General features: G+C 36.4%; 1 protein-coding gene across 50 annotated transcripts in view; it reads left to right on the top strand.

Annotated features, from left to right (window-relative positions):
* EIF4G3 (eukaryotic translation initiation factor 4 gamma 3) overlaps positions 1 to 14,913 on the top strand; it is a 280,890-nt gene that overhangs the window by 177,686 nt on the left and 88,291 nt on the right. For 19 of the 50 annotated variants that reach the window (XM_088790392.1, XM_088790391.1, XM_088790390.1 and 16 more), the window contains 2 exons: positions 2,365 to 2,473; positions 8,388 to 9,227. In XM_088790392.1, coding sequence (XP_088646518.1) covers positions 2,365 to 2,473; positions 8,388 to 9,227 — 949 coding nt within the window. Of the gene's footprint in view, positions 1 to 2,313; positions 2,474 to 8,387; positions 9,228 to 14,913 lie in introns of all 50 variants that reach the window. The other 31 variants (XM_088790388.1, XM_088790368.1, XM_088790362.1 and 28 more) reach the window with 2 other exon arrangements.

The raw sequence follows: 14,913 nt of genomic DNA, 5'->3' as shown, positions 1-14,913 counted from the left end.
TCCCTTAAAATATCCTCAGCAATATAGATCACGTACCTGAGTTCTCTAGCTACCCAAAAACTTTCTTTCCTGAGAGGGACGAAATTCATACAGCATTGGATGTGATGTTTTGAGTCAAAATAGCCAGTGTTTCTTGATTTTTCTGATGTATCAATTAGATAACATAAACCATGACTGTTTATAGTTATTTCTTTAGAAGAGAAGAGTTGAAATTAGAGCTTTTAATCTAAAATTTGAGATTATCCTAAATTAAAAAGAATCTGAAACAAGAGTATTGGATTACATAGTATGTTACTATGTTACTATCATTTTCTTGATACTGTCAGAGGCTTAGAGAGTGTTAAAGCTGAAAGGATCTTTAGTTCTTTATCATTTTACAGCTGAGGAAACTGAAAAGTAGTTTCCTAGCATTTTGTGGCTGTATGTCCTGGATACTTGGATTTGGAGCTTGGATTTGGAGTTATGATTTAACCATGTTTTGTCATTCTTTTCTTATAAATGCTTTATACATAAAATCTTCCTAGGGCTTTGTTAATTTAAAAATATACCGTTGTCTCTTTAATGTGATTGAAGGTATTTTAATCTTAGATTGAAAAATTCTCTGATCTATGCATATTTATAGGCGTCAGTCGCCTTTTTTACTGTCTTAAACATTTCACCTTATCTATAGATGTCATTTTAATGACCTACTTTTAGCAGTTACCCATTTTTTTTTTTGGTTATTAATTTCCTAGGCAATTGGAGGAGTTAATATTTTCTTCCTTTTAGGTAAATGACATACTTTACAAATTTTTCCTGGGATATGTGAATAACTATTTAATAAATACTAAGTAACAATTTTCCCATTGTTTTGGAGCTATTTTCAGCCATGAACTGAGTCCATGTTTTCATTTATAGCTATGAAGGCTTTTTAATTTTTGAATTTTAGTAATACAATTTTTTTTCCCACTTCAACTAAGGATTCAAAGTAAGAGTAATCGTGGCAGCACTGTTTGTTTATTTGGCCACAATTCAAAGTGAAAACAGTAACTTCATTTTTTATAAATGGAAATATAATTCTAGTAGTGTTCATTTAGAAGTAATTGTGGAACATGAGCACTTTCATCAGCTAATGAACAGGTGAAACAATGGTATTTCTCCCATTCCTACCTTTATAATCTATATATAGTCTGATATAAATTGCATATTGTACATTCTGAAAAGCATTGTTACTTAAATAACATGATAAATGATATGTCTAAACTGATATGTTCCATTTTATAGTCCCAGTTTACAGGAGATTTACTGACTTGAAAATATTTTTTATTAACTCCCACTTTCAAGTGGCCATATCCACCCAGAATCATCCACACCTTAATTTCCCCCTCCCCTCCAAGAAGAACCCCCAAACAAAAACAAAATCAGAATTGTGCGGGGAGCTCTGCTCTGATAACACTGACAGATTCAATACAGGAAACTATAGCTATCCAAAAAATGACCTTAGATCTCCGAGGAGAGACACTGCTTCATTTTGTGGCTTTTGTGTATCCCTCAAATCCACAACAAATATCTGCCTGGAATGTGATGTAGAATGAATGTTCTTGTTCTTTCTTGTGTAATTCTAATTCCCTCTAAGTTGAACAATAGCTGCAATTTTTCAACCTATTCTATCTACTAGGATTTGATGAACATTTTTTATTTCAGTATACTAACTGCGTGAAAAGGAAAGTTTTCTCTAAGCTCTGAAGAGCCAAATACTTTATAGATATCTAAGTCTGTAAAGTTACCATTGTTGACTCAGAATCTAAACACATTTTAAGTTGAAAGTGCCTTTAGAGACTTTGCAAGTTGCATCTCACCTGTGTGATTATATGGACAAATGACAAGGATCACCCTTCACTATTATTTTCTTGAATCAGTAACTAATTTTAAAACCCATCATGTTTTGTTTATCCTGCTTTTGGCAGATGAACTGCTTTGCTAGGTACGTAGTTTATAAGTGAAGTTGACCAAATCCCTTTGGTCTTTGAGTGGGAGGATGTTACTCCCTCTCCGATGTGACATCTGTTGTTGGTTGCAAGTCTGTTCCTCCTTAGATGGAACTCTGGAGAATGCATTGTACTAATGATTGTTGTGCTGTCTTCTCTTGCTGTGGTTAATAGTAATCATCTCTTTTCCTTCCCCTTTCCTGCCGCCTCTTTCCTTTTCTCCCCGTCTTCCCATGTACTTTTTGAATTTATTAAATTGGCCTATATATTTTTTCCTTGCTTTTCTTTTTTTAAATTTTCTTACCCCACTCTGTCTTCCCCACTTGCTTGGGTTCCATGTTGCTAGTTTTTATGTTCGCACGCTCATTATCACCCTGTTTTGTACTTCAAATCCCAGCAGCTGCCCAGCCAGGTCCCCGAGCACAGCCCAGTGGTTTATGGGACTGTGGAGAGCGCTCATCTTGCTGCCAGCACCCCTGTCACTGCAGCTAGCGACCAGAAGCAAGGTTTGTGTATGACTGTTTTCCTCCCTCTTCTCTTTAGTCTCTTTTTTCCTTAATACATTACCCTTAGCATTTAAGAGTAAGAGTGAAAAACATCTGAGGATTATTTAGATGACCCACTTTTAAACAAGTCTTCGAGATGGAAAATCAAAGTGTTCAACATCTAGGAAAGTAAAGTAAAATTTTTCCTACATTTTATTAATGCCTCACTGTCGAGATATATCTATAGATAAAAGCTTAGGTGCCTTAAGCTGTTTTTTGTTTTTTGTGTAACAAGGTTGGGGGGAATAAATCAAAGTGTCTACTGCTTTACAGGAACAACACAGTTTTATTTATATACTCAACATGTTCCTGTGTTTCTTGGTATTTTTAAAAACCTGAAATATTTCTTCTTACAAGGGTGGCTTCTGTGGCCTCAGGTGGAGATAGTACTGAGTTCCAATCCTGACTCCATCATGCAATAGCTATTTGGTCTTGATGAGTCATTATGCTGTGTATCTTAATCTCTTCACTTGCAGAATGGAATAAAGGAGACCTGCCTCACACGGTTGTTGTGGGGACATGGCTAGCACATGAAAAGTGCTTAGTAAATTGTAGCCTTTATTAGTGATGCAGGAATCACTAATCACAAAGGTCTCTACTCCTATTGACTTTGACCGTGAAGTGCCAAATGTGTGTTGAAATAAAGAAATCCTTTTGGGTTATAATAGAAAATGTTAAGGAAAATCTCATGCCAGAAAGTGGGATATCGTAGGCTCTCTTTCCTGTCTGATTGGATTTAGGTTGACTTTAGCTAAAATTGCGAAACAGTTCTCACTAGGCACAGGGGGAAGCAAGTGACTTTCAGCATGCTTTGTTCATGTTTGGTCATTCTGAGAATGAATGGAAATTGTATTTGTTTTCTGTTTTCTTGAATTATTCATTCCTTTAAATCTCTTAATAATCTATGTTAATAGATACACTTTCTAAAAATTATTTTTTAAAAAGCATTTAGGAATTGGCACATAATCAAAGTGGAGGTATTTAATATTGGATTTTTACAGGACGGCAAGTTAATCACACTTATAAAGTTCTAATTTTTAATTTCAGTGTTGTTTGTAGGATACAAAGATGATATAATTGTAATTTTTTCCCTTGCTTATTGAGGAGCTAGTAAATTTGAACAGATACAAGTCCGTCCTATATTGCATTCGTTTTACAAGATAGCTTTAGGCTAAAAGATGGATAACGAATCCTAACCTGGCATGCTTCTAAAAGTTGCCACTGTCAAATACTTCTTTCAGCATTGTTCAGAGTTAGAGACGCATACATGCGGAAAGCTAAATGTTGTACTATTAAAAGTCATTCAGCTTACAGAAGGGTAAATCATAGGTATTGTGGAAGAGCACTTCCTACCCCCAATGATAAAGCAGTTTTGAGTCAAAATTCAGAATGTTTTCAGTCTGAGTAGAGAATAATTTTCAGGGTATTCCCTTCAAAACTTCATGACTTTTGCAGTTATAATCCTTTTGCTGGTTAGAATTACACTAAACATATTGAATACTTACCATGCAAAGAGGCCTTAAAATATATCCTCTATGCAGACTCTCCCTATAGCTGGGCCACAATAAAGAATTCACATATTCCCAGATAATGATAACTCTGACCTGCTAAGAACTTTAGATTATTAGACACCTGCATTTTGTCATATATAGGCCTTGATTTCCAGAAGGAAGAATGCAGAAGTCTTAGTTTCCTCTCGGTTTTTTATGCTTAGTGGAAATTTGAATAATAAAATCAACACTTTAAATTGATGCATGGTATAGATGTAGGTGAATTGGAAAATATTTCAGGTAACCTTGATGAAAAGAAAAACTTTCATTTTAAGTATATTTCATAGAGCTTATAAGAAATTCTTTGGAACTACTGCTGTCTTCCTCTTGGTACCAACGGTCCTCCAGAAAACTCAGTAGTAATTCTAATTTTCTGTTTGTAATTCTACCCATAGCTTGACAGTATATAGAATAGTTCTCAGAGGAGTGTTTCTTTGTTTGTTTTTTAACCAAATGTATGAAATTCAGATAACATTAGATAGGGTTCACCATTTTTCAGAAAAAAATTTTTGTTAAGAAATTTTACATTTTTTTCTTATTGTAGATTTCTTTTGAAATTAAAGTAGGATACAAAATACACTATTTTCAAAGACTGCTATATTACCCCAGAATCAATAGATTGTCTATTCCACCATCAGATTGGTTTTTTTCTCCAATGGAAATGTCATTTCTGAGGGTTTGCACTAGATAACAGAATCCTGTGTTAGCCCCAAAGTCTCCCACCAGCTTAATTCAGCTAAAAACTCCTTTTTCATAAGCCTTTTTCATTTTCTAAATTGGAAGAATGTGAGATTTGAAAATCACTTACAGGTTCCAGCACTTGCTAGTTATATGACCTTATTTCTAAAACTCAGTTTCCCCGTCTGTGAAATAGGAACATAATAGTTTCTACCCCAATAGTGGTTTTAAGAATTAAAGGACACTGTGTACACATGGTATTTGACCCAGTTCCTGGCACATAATAAGTGCTTATTTAATAAATGCTAGCTGCCATTATTAAGCTTCTGGTTTTCTTAGAGTGTTTGGTATGAACAGCTAGAATGGTTACATGAAGACCAAGTTTCTACACAAATAAGCTATGTCCCATTTGTTGGGTAGTTTATAAAGACACAGGAGAAGACCTCAGCTTGGTTTGTAGAGAGAAAGACTGTTGAATGAATTTAAATTTTCAGCTGGTATTAATGGTGGAAAGGCAGGGGGCTTAAATGATTTTTGTTCGATGTTTTTGAGGGCGTGCATTCAGCCTAGTGTATTGAGAATATGGCGTGGATAATTAAATACAAATAAAAGTTATTTTTGCCTTAGTCTTAGTGCCTTTTGAAAGCACTTGGTGTAGAGTAGGTATTCAGTGAATGGTATTCTGTTGTAATTCAATCTTTTATAGCAAAGTAGCTCATTGGGGCTCTTCTGGCATTTAGGACAGGCTCTTCTCTGTCAAATGATACTGTCCCTCAAATTTCAGGATGCTTGGTATTCCTGGTCTCTGCCCATTAGATGACAGCAGCACCCTGTCAGCCGCGTGAGGCTCATGACCACCAAAAGCTCCTGTCTAGGCACTTGGTTCCACGGCGATATGAGAATAAAAGGGAGCGTTTTATTTCTTCCTTCCTTCCTATGTGTCATTCATTATATTGACTACAGATAAAAAGAAAGAAAAACTATCTCATTATCCAGACTTGCTCATATGCATATATGTTAATATTATATATTTTTTTAAGTTACCGAATTAGGTTTATGTTTTACACACAGCTTTGTGCCCTGCTTTTTAAAAAGCATATCTTTTATTATAAACAACTTTCCATGTCCTTAAATGCTCTTTTAAAAGCCTATTTTAAATGATTGGCCAGACCATCATTTCTTTAATAAATCCCCCATTGTTAACATTTCGTCTGTTTCCTTTTTTTTATTTTTTTTTTATTTTTGCGATTATAGTGTTGCCTTAAATATTCCAGACCTCTGTTTGTGCTCATTCTTGGATGATCATTTCCTTAGAAAAAATTCTTAAAAATGGAATTCCCACAAGTTCGTAAAGATGGCCAAATGTTATAAACATTTTTAATGCAGCATATTAGATTTCAAGCCACCATGGCTCTGCAAAGCATAATCTTAATAACAAAAGTTCTTAAAGATATAGAAATCAATGTTCTTTAATTAGATCTACTGTATTATACTTGTCAGCTTTCTGTATTAAAGCTTTAATGAATGAATTAAATGATTTTTATTTCAGAATGAGGAGCTGTTAAAATAATTAACTTTTTTGTTTCAAATTTTCTTCATTAATGTTACATTTTTCTCAAGAGTATACAGAAGTTTCAGTCCTAGATCTCCTTTTGTTTGATTATTTTTAGTGTCAGAAATTTTATTTCCTGAAATTAATAATTGAATCAACCTACTCTCATTAGATTGTTAATGCGAGGATTATTATTTTCTACTGTTTAATTTACTGCATCTAGGTTTCATTCAGTGGTCTTAAAGAGTGTTATTCTGCTGTGCTTTCGCGTAGTGGTATCATGTAATCTGAGTGACCCACGTAGCGGTTACTCCATTGAGTTGGAAATTAGTTACATCAGATATTTTAATAAATATTTACTTATTATGTATATGTCACATATACATATAATAGACATATTTCTTTGAAATATTTTTGTCTCTTTCCCTGGCAACTTAGTCTGAAGGATTTGGCAGTCAGAGTCTATTGATCTTATTTATTTCTCCACTACAGTAAGTAGGCACAATTCAATTTAAGAAGCACCGGCCTTTACTCCCGTAAATTAAAGTGAATTTTAAGGCCAGTAAAAGTTAGTTGCAGTGAATGAATTAACAGATGCTAATATTTACCATCTGTTTATCTGATTAATAGAGCATATTTTCTTTGACATTGTTGACTACAGTTTACTGTGAAGACTCATTTTCAGTGATGCCTAAAGATTTCTGGCAGAGAAAGTAAAGTCTTTTTTGGTTTAGATTGTCTTTTAGTAGTGCTTCAAATTTTTGTTTGCATTTGATGAACATACTCACGAACGTCTGGTTTTCTACTGGAGCCTGTTTATTGTGCTAAGGAAGCACAAGGCTAGAAACCAGTCTAAATTGAATCTCCTTTGGTTTCATCCCCCCAGAGATGAATCAGATATCAGTTTACCTGGAATTTTAAAATATGGAGATTTTCATGAATTAGAGTTCCTTTTTTCTGGTATCTTTATTATGATTATCAATTTATCTCTCTCGCTCTCATTCTTTCTGTGTCTATACACAGGCACACATTTTATATATTATTCTCAAATATTTCAGACATATATGTTGTGTTCTTTTTTATTGAGCTTGATTATTTGAATATTAACTTTATTTTCTCTGTAAAGAAATTGTTTTTTTACAATGAAGACACAAGATAAATTTCCTTTTATTTATTTTTTAATAAATTTTATTGGGGAATATTGGGAAACAGTATGTTTTTCCAGGGCCCATCAGCTCCAAGTAGTTGTCCTTCAGGCTCGTTGTGGAGGGCGCAGCTCAGCTCCAAGTCCAGTCACCGTTTTCAATCTTAGTGGTAGGGGATGCAGCCCACCATCCCACGCAGGAATTGAACCAGCAACCTTGTTGAGAGCTCGTGCTGTAACCAACTGTGCCATCCAGCCACCCTGATAAATTTCTATTTTTATAACTTCAACATTATTTCTGGTTACATGCCTCTTGAAAAGTGAGAGTTAAATTAATTTCTAAATGAATTTTTATGTTCAGGAACTTGATATCACTGATAGATAATAAAGTTCATTGATGATAAATGACACCATGGTATCTTTTTTTAAAACATAGTTTTTGTAATACATGTCCTTTACAAAAGTTCCCCCAAATGTAGAAATTATAGAGGAAAAAATATCAGTGTGTAATAATTTAATCTCCAATTATTTGGCCTTGAACCATCCTGCCACTGTAGTGTATCCTTGGTAGGAAAAATTTCTACGGGGAACAAGATATAGTGGAAATGAAGGTATCTCTACCTTAAAGAAAAATCCCACTCCTATCCCAATAATGGTTTAGCCTCAGTTTTGATAAGCGTTTCCACTATATTCTTGGCATAATCATTTGGTGAAGTGATTCTTTCTCTCCAAAATAAACCTTATATGTATTGGAGACAAAGTAATAGTAGATGTAACTAGAAAAGAAAATATGACAATGCTTTTGAAGTGGCAGATGGCATCTAATATTTTGGTCTCTCTTCTGCTGCTGCCCATGATGTAGGGTAAGAGATTACAAGAATTGGTCCAAAATAATGCAGTGTAATTTCTGATCCTGGAATTACTCTTAAAACTCTTCTTTTTTTTCCCCAGAGGAGAAGCCAAAACCAGATCCAGTGTTAAAGTCTCCTTCCCCAGTGCTTAGGCTAGTCCTTAGTGGAGAGAAGAAGGAACACGTGGGCCCGATGTCTGAGACTGCTGCAGCAGAATCCATACCAGAGCTTCCTCTTCCTCCATCACCGACCGCTGTTTCTCCGATTGCTCGAAGTACGATTGCTTCCCCCATCTCTGCTGCTCTTAGTAGCCAGCCGGTATTCACCACTGCTCTAGATGACAGATGTGAACTCTCCTCCATAAAAGAAGACGCAATTCCTCTTCCCAGCCCAACGTCTTGCAAAGAAACGCCAGATCCTTTGCAGACAGATGTTATTGATGATGATATATGCAAGAAATCTTGTAGTGTAGCACCTAAAGATATTCCACTGATTTCTAGTACTAACCTAATTAATGAAATGAATGGAGTTAGTGAAAAACTACCAGCCACGGAGAGCATTGTGGAATTAGTGAAACAGGAGGTGTTGCCATTGACTCTTGAATTGGAGATTCTGGAAAATCCCCCAGAAGAAATGAAAGTGGAGTGTGTTTCCGCTCCCATTGCCCCTTCCCCAGTTCCTTCCTTTGCTGCATCTCCTCCAACTCCTCCCGCCTCTCCTCCCCCCACACCAGTCACTGTTCCTGCTGCCGCCACTCATGTTAGTACTGCTGGTGCTGCCACCACAGTCCAGAGAGTCTCAGAAGAGGAAGAGAGCGTAAGAACTTGCCTTAGTGAAGATGCAAATGAGATTCAGAACAAAACAGAGGTAGAAGCAGATGGGCAAACAGAAGAGATTGTGGATTCTCAGAACTTAAGTTCAAGGAAGAGCCCTGTCCTAGGTAAGCTGTTCTGCCATTAATTATCATATGCTTGCTGAACGTGAAAAAGAAGAGTCTTTGAGTTATTTTTTAATTGGCTACTTTCCTTGACTTCCAGAAACATCAAATGAATGCTGAAATTCCTAGTCTGATTTCTTCAGTGGTGTGTGTATGTTTTAGTGCAGCCTGCAAAAGAGTTACTCCATTGTCTAAAAATGCAAATGAAATTTCAAATATACAAAATGCCTCCAAGGTATATGTCACTATACATGTGCTTTTTGTTTTTGTTTGTTTAGTTTTTGCCTCATTCATATGAATCAGTTCCTCAGTGGTTAATTTTGTTGCTTTGGGGCTGGAAACCAGTCAAAACCTGCATGGTCCATAGTCCCTAATCCTGTCTTCTCAGAATTTTAAAACCCAGTTAATCCTAATCTTAAAGGAACTCCTCTGTTGGAGACCTCTTTAATCTTGAATTTAGGAAAATAGCAATCACAATATCAGAGGTTTATGACTAGTTCTGAAAAAAAAGTGCCCGCTTTGATGAACTGTCAGTTAAGTTTAATGCTCTTCCACTTTTTCTTTTAAAAGTTTCATTTTCTTCTATAGTTGTCATTATTATTTTATCATAAATATTATCAAAGTATATTCTTCCCAATTCAATATTATTTCTTTTTAATGTAGCATCACCTAGGATCTTGGGAACTAATCATTTTAGTCAAAAGTTACCGGAGACTTATCAACTATTCTAAAGTCAGCAGCCCATGAGAACACGGCTTCTAACGAGGCAGCACAGCCGGTCTTCTGCACCATTGCCCTAAACTGTCCAATTCGCTGTCTGCCTGCCTTGCAGGTTAACTTACGCCATTTGACAGCAGAGTGCTCCCCAGCAGCTGATCTAGAGAGGCACTGGGGAGGAGTTAGTCACCAGGATCCTCGGTGTTTATTGTCTGTTTTGAGCTGCCTGATGGGGAAACTTGACAAATCAAAAACCTGGTCCCTACTTTTAAGAGGTGGCTTTCACATCCATCTCAAGTCTTGAGGCAGTTTCTTCATGAGTATCTGTGGAAGGTTTCTGGTTCCTTAGAACAGTAGAGCATCTACTGCAACGTGGTGAACCAGAGCGGAGAAGCAAACACTGTAAGGCAGTTAGGGCAGGGAGAAATTTATCAGAAATGTTTGTAAATCACCCATTTCTTCAGCAGACTGGCCTTCACTGGCATCACTATTTTGGGAACTTTCTTCCATGGTGGGGTGACGAGTTGGGGCTTTTTTCTCAGTCACTCTGAAAAAGACAATCTTAGGTTTTGGTGTGGCTTAAGGATTTCCCCCAAAGAACACTCGTTTGTTGGAGAACAGTAATTTGTTTAACGCTTCCCTGTTTGGTTTCATTTACCCACGTATGAGTTGTCATTCAACAATTAGTGACATGGTACTTCCAAAAATAGGAGAAGCTATTGAGGACAAATTAAAACAAAACAAAACATCAGAATAAAAGAAAGAAACCCGAAGCATTTGTAGGGACTACAAGTCAAAGATACAAACCAGAACTGAAATACGTAAAGCCAGACTGTGCACCAAAGCCATTACTGCCACTCATCCATGACAGTCATTCTTTTAAGCAGTTTGTCACTTAGGTGGCCTGATACTGCAAGGCAATGCCCAGGGATAAATGGACAGCCAGATTTTGTGCTACATTTTATTCTGAAATGCAGATACTCATAGAATTAGTAATCTAAGTCACCAGCATCTTAGTGAAAGAGTAGAAATTCTTCATTTGTAAACCAGAGGGTAACTAGAAAAGAAAAAACTGTCTTTACATGGTTAGGGATGAGGTAGAGGTTAGTAATGTCGAGAAGTAAAGTGTCTTGTCTTTTTTCTACTTTCATGATTTTTTTAACCTATAAATGTTTTAAAGGAACTAGAAGTTCTGTAATTTCCCTTTATATCTTACAATGTTCAAAATCCAAAGCAAATGAACCTCAAGCACCCATGCAACTCTAGCATTTTTAAAAATTACAAGCTACCAGAAACGTTCCTTACTCTCTCATTTCTGTACAAGTATTTTTAATGTTATTAGCCACAAATGTTAACAATGAAAATTTAAATTATCCTTCTTTTAGATAAATCCACCTGAAGTCATATGCTTAATGGGTACAATCTTATTTGTACTTATTTACTGTACCTTGTTTACTTTGAGAGGTTATTAAATCATAACAGTTTGGTTTAGATGTCAGTCTTTGTTGATTTTGAGAATAGTTCTTACTGCCTCACCTGAGGATGAAACATTTTAAAGCTGGTTTCAGAAACCATTTGCTTTTGACAGGTGTGATGCATAAAAATACACAGTAGTTGGTATAGAGATACTTGTTTAAAGCCGTAATTAAAGTCAGACATTAGGGATGCTATAAAACACTATTATGCCGCTATTCTCGGTCATATTTCTGACTGTAACAAAATGCAGCTTTTCTGGATGTTGTGGTGTTGAAGAGCAAGCCCTATAATGAGAATTGTTTATCTTTACTCTGAAAAGCCTCAAAAATAGGCCAGACTTTTGATTACTTGATTCACACAATCACTGCAGTAATGAAATGTGCAAAAATCTACATTAATTGGATGATTTCTTGAAGTCTTAGAAATTTGTATTATGGTTTCTGTGTATACCCGGTGAGGACGAAAAGAGTTTCAGAACTTACAGAAATACAGTCCCCACTCCTCATCCAGAAATTCATTTTGTACAGTTTCCTGAATGCATATACTGTGTAACGTGAACTTTCCCACTTTTTAAAATAGTGATTTTCCTTATTCTTACCTGTTTGATATAACACTATTATTTGAAATGCTTTTGGCAGAGAGAGGTTTCCAATCTTTCTAGTTTATCTTCTGGCTCATGCTCATAGTGCATTGTTTCTTTGTATGTTTTCTAACTTTGTTTTATGAACTCATCTTCAGCTAAATTTTCCTGGATGTAGGTTTAGGGCAAGTCCTCCCAAAATAGCTTTGTGTTTATTTTATTTACCATGTGTCTTGGGAAAAGCATTGGCTGGAACTTAATCAGAGTTTAATGTCCTAAATCTACTTTCATACCCTAAACCAAGTGTGAAGACATTCCCTGTGGACACTCATTTTCAGGATGACAGCCGTCCCTCTCCACCTACCTGAAACCAAACATCCTTCCATGTCATCACTCTGCATTGGTTCACTAGTTTATTTTGTTCTGTTTTATTGTTTTCGCTACCTTTTCACTGAGGCTGTCATCCTGTTACGAGTCTCAGAGCTGTTTTTGAGAATCTCAGTTCCAAGTCTTCTTTACTTTGCAGGGATCCAGGTTCTCATATCTCTCACGTGGATGTTAAAATGCAAACTCTTTGGTTATGGAGTCTGGCACAGCACCCCACACCCCCAGTCGTGTATGGGATGGTTGTAGAAGGAGCCGCAACTGATCTCGTTTGTGTGGCTTCCAGGAGTTTCCCTTACAGGGTTGTAAGCTCAGCGAAGGTGGAGGGATGGTTCCCAGATTCTCTAGGGTGCGAGATGAGAGATTTATTTCGCAAACGGAGATACGATTATATGTTTTGAGCAATATTAATAAAATACTGATCCATATAGCTAATCAGATTGCTCTTTTCTCTTCTGGCTTCTTTTTACTTTAGAATAAAAGGAGCAGACTTTAATTCAGAAAAAAAATGTTTTAATACTAACCCTTGATTTATTCTCAGTAGTGAGAATGTTGAAAGTACTTTAAATAAAAGAAAATGTAAGTAAGCATAAAACCAGAGAAATGAAAGTCTTTCAGTTTGGGTAGACTAACTGGGAAAAGACTCATTTTTAAAACTGTGATCGGAAGGTCAGCAGCAGGAATAGGGAATTTGAAATTTATTCTTGCCTTTGCTCTCCTTGCACTTCTGAGAAGTATTTGAAACATACCTGGAAGATTTAGTTGCTGGGGCTAAAAATAGATCACCAGTGGTTTGAGTGTCCCACAAGCATAATCCCCCCCCAATGTATATATACCCTTATAATTTAACTTATCATTTTCTCTAGAGAAATAAGTTCTAGAACCTTGGGAACAGGACTTCCCACATGCTCCCCATTTCATGTCATCTATCAAAACCAGCAGAACAATCCTTAAAGCAAGGACTCTTGGTTCCCATTTTCAGAGTCTTGAGTCTTGAGTCATCCTTAGGGATAAGGAAATTAAAATTACTGGTTTTCCCCGCCTTATTTATAAAAATGTTTTCAACAGAGCTGCCTAAAAAGTACATTTCTGCCATGTTATTCCTACTTTCTTATTGCCGTCCACAGTGAAATCTTAGGCGTTCTCTGGAGAATAGTGGTGCTGGGTCAAATTCTGTGTTTCATATGCTGCAAAATGAACCCAGCCACCTGATGGTGGAGCTTCCTAACAGGCTCAGGTGCCAGGCCTTCTGGCAAGCTCCTTGCACAGTCCCTTCTTGCCTCTTCATTTGGTGTACACTTACCCACTGTTTACAGTAGTTCATTTCTTTGCAACATGAGTCCCGAAGTTTCAGTCATTGGATATTAATTAACTTAGTCATGCATATCTCCATGAATAGACATAGATTCTTTGTTCAGAATTTTGCCCTCTTTTCCCCAGACTTAGTAATTAATCTACCTCCACAAGAAACCATTGTACTTACCTGCTTCCAGACAGGGTAATCCAGACAGTTTAGGGGAAAGCTATTCTTTCAGGCAAATGGGAGTTCTTTTCAGGAAAATCTAGTCTTGCTAAAAGCTTTCCCTTTCTCCAGTATCCATCTTGACCTTGCACACAGTGGTTTTGAGAACTGTTTTCAATACCTTTGACAAGATAATTCTCCCTACTAATGCAGACAAATCTCTAAAATGCATTTCCTTCAATATGTTTTTTCTCCATTATCTCGTTCTGTCTTAATAGTACTTGATAATTTAGTCACAATCATAATCAAGTCATCTTTATGTTTAAAAAGCCTTTTCTGCAACATCTCAAGTATAAATTTTATGAATTAAGCAATTATTACTGGGAAATAATTATTCCTATTTTGTGGATAATGAAAATAAGTCACTGAGTAGTAAATTAGGTTTCTTGGGGTCACAGGAGGAATTACAGCCGAAGTCTTCCTTTACCTCACATTCCGTTATTCTTCTTGACGTGCTTTTTTCGACATTGCTATAAAGTTCTTTGAACATTTTCAGGATTTAGGGATTACACATGTATGCATGTGACCCAGGTTCAAAGGGAGATGTGAAAGCCCACCTGTTTCAATCACAAATAGTTAATGAGGATCTACTATGAGTCAAGTCATTTTCTGGGCTCTTGAAATTCCTCAGTGAAGAAGCCAAACATCTCTGCCCTGTTGTATGTTAGAAAGGTTTACGTGCTATCAAAACAATCAAGCAGGGGCAGGAATGCTGGAGGGGGCAGCACATTGTAGTATTTAAATAACATGATCATAGTTTTAGGCCTCAGGAGAAGATGAGGTATGAGCAAAAATGGAGGAGGGTGATTATCTGAGTTACCCTCTTACCAAAATCTGCGATTATTCTCCCATCGCTTTTTCCTTTCGAGAAATAGTGCTGTGCTCCACAAGATGACATCCGTGTTGTAAAATAAAATCCTGTACTCCACCCAGCCCTTCTCACCCTCAGCAGATGGCCTCCTGTCTTTCTTTGTTAGAAAATTGAGTGCACTGAGGTTGCTGTCTTCAGC

The sequence above is a fragment of the Rhinolophus sinicus genome, chromosome 14, assembly GCF_057876585.1.
Source record: "Rhinolophus sinicus isolate RSI-liver-muscle chromosome 14, RSI-T2T, whole genome shotgun sequence".
Lineage (NCBI taxonomy): Eukaryota > Metazoa > Chordata > Mammalia > Chiroptera > Rhinolophidae > Rhinolophus > Rhinolophus sinicus.
Note: the sequence above shows the minus strand (reverse complement) of the source record. Positions and strands in the feature narration are given on the sequence as shown.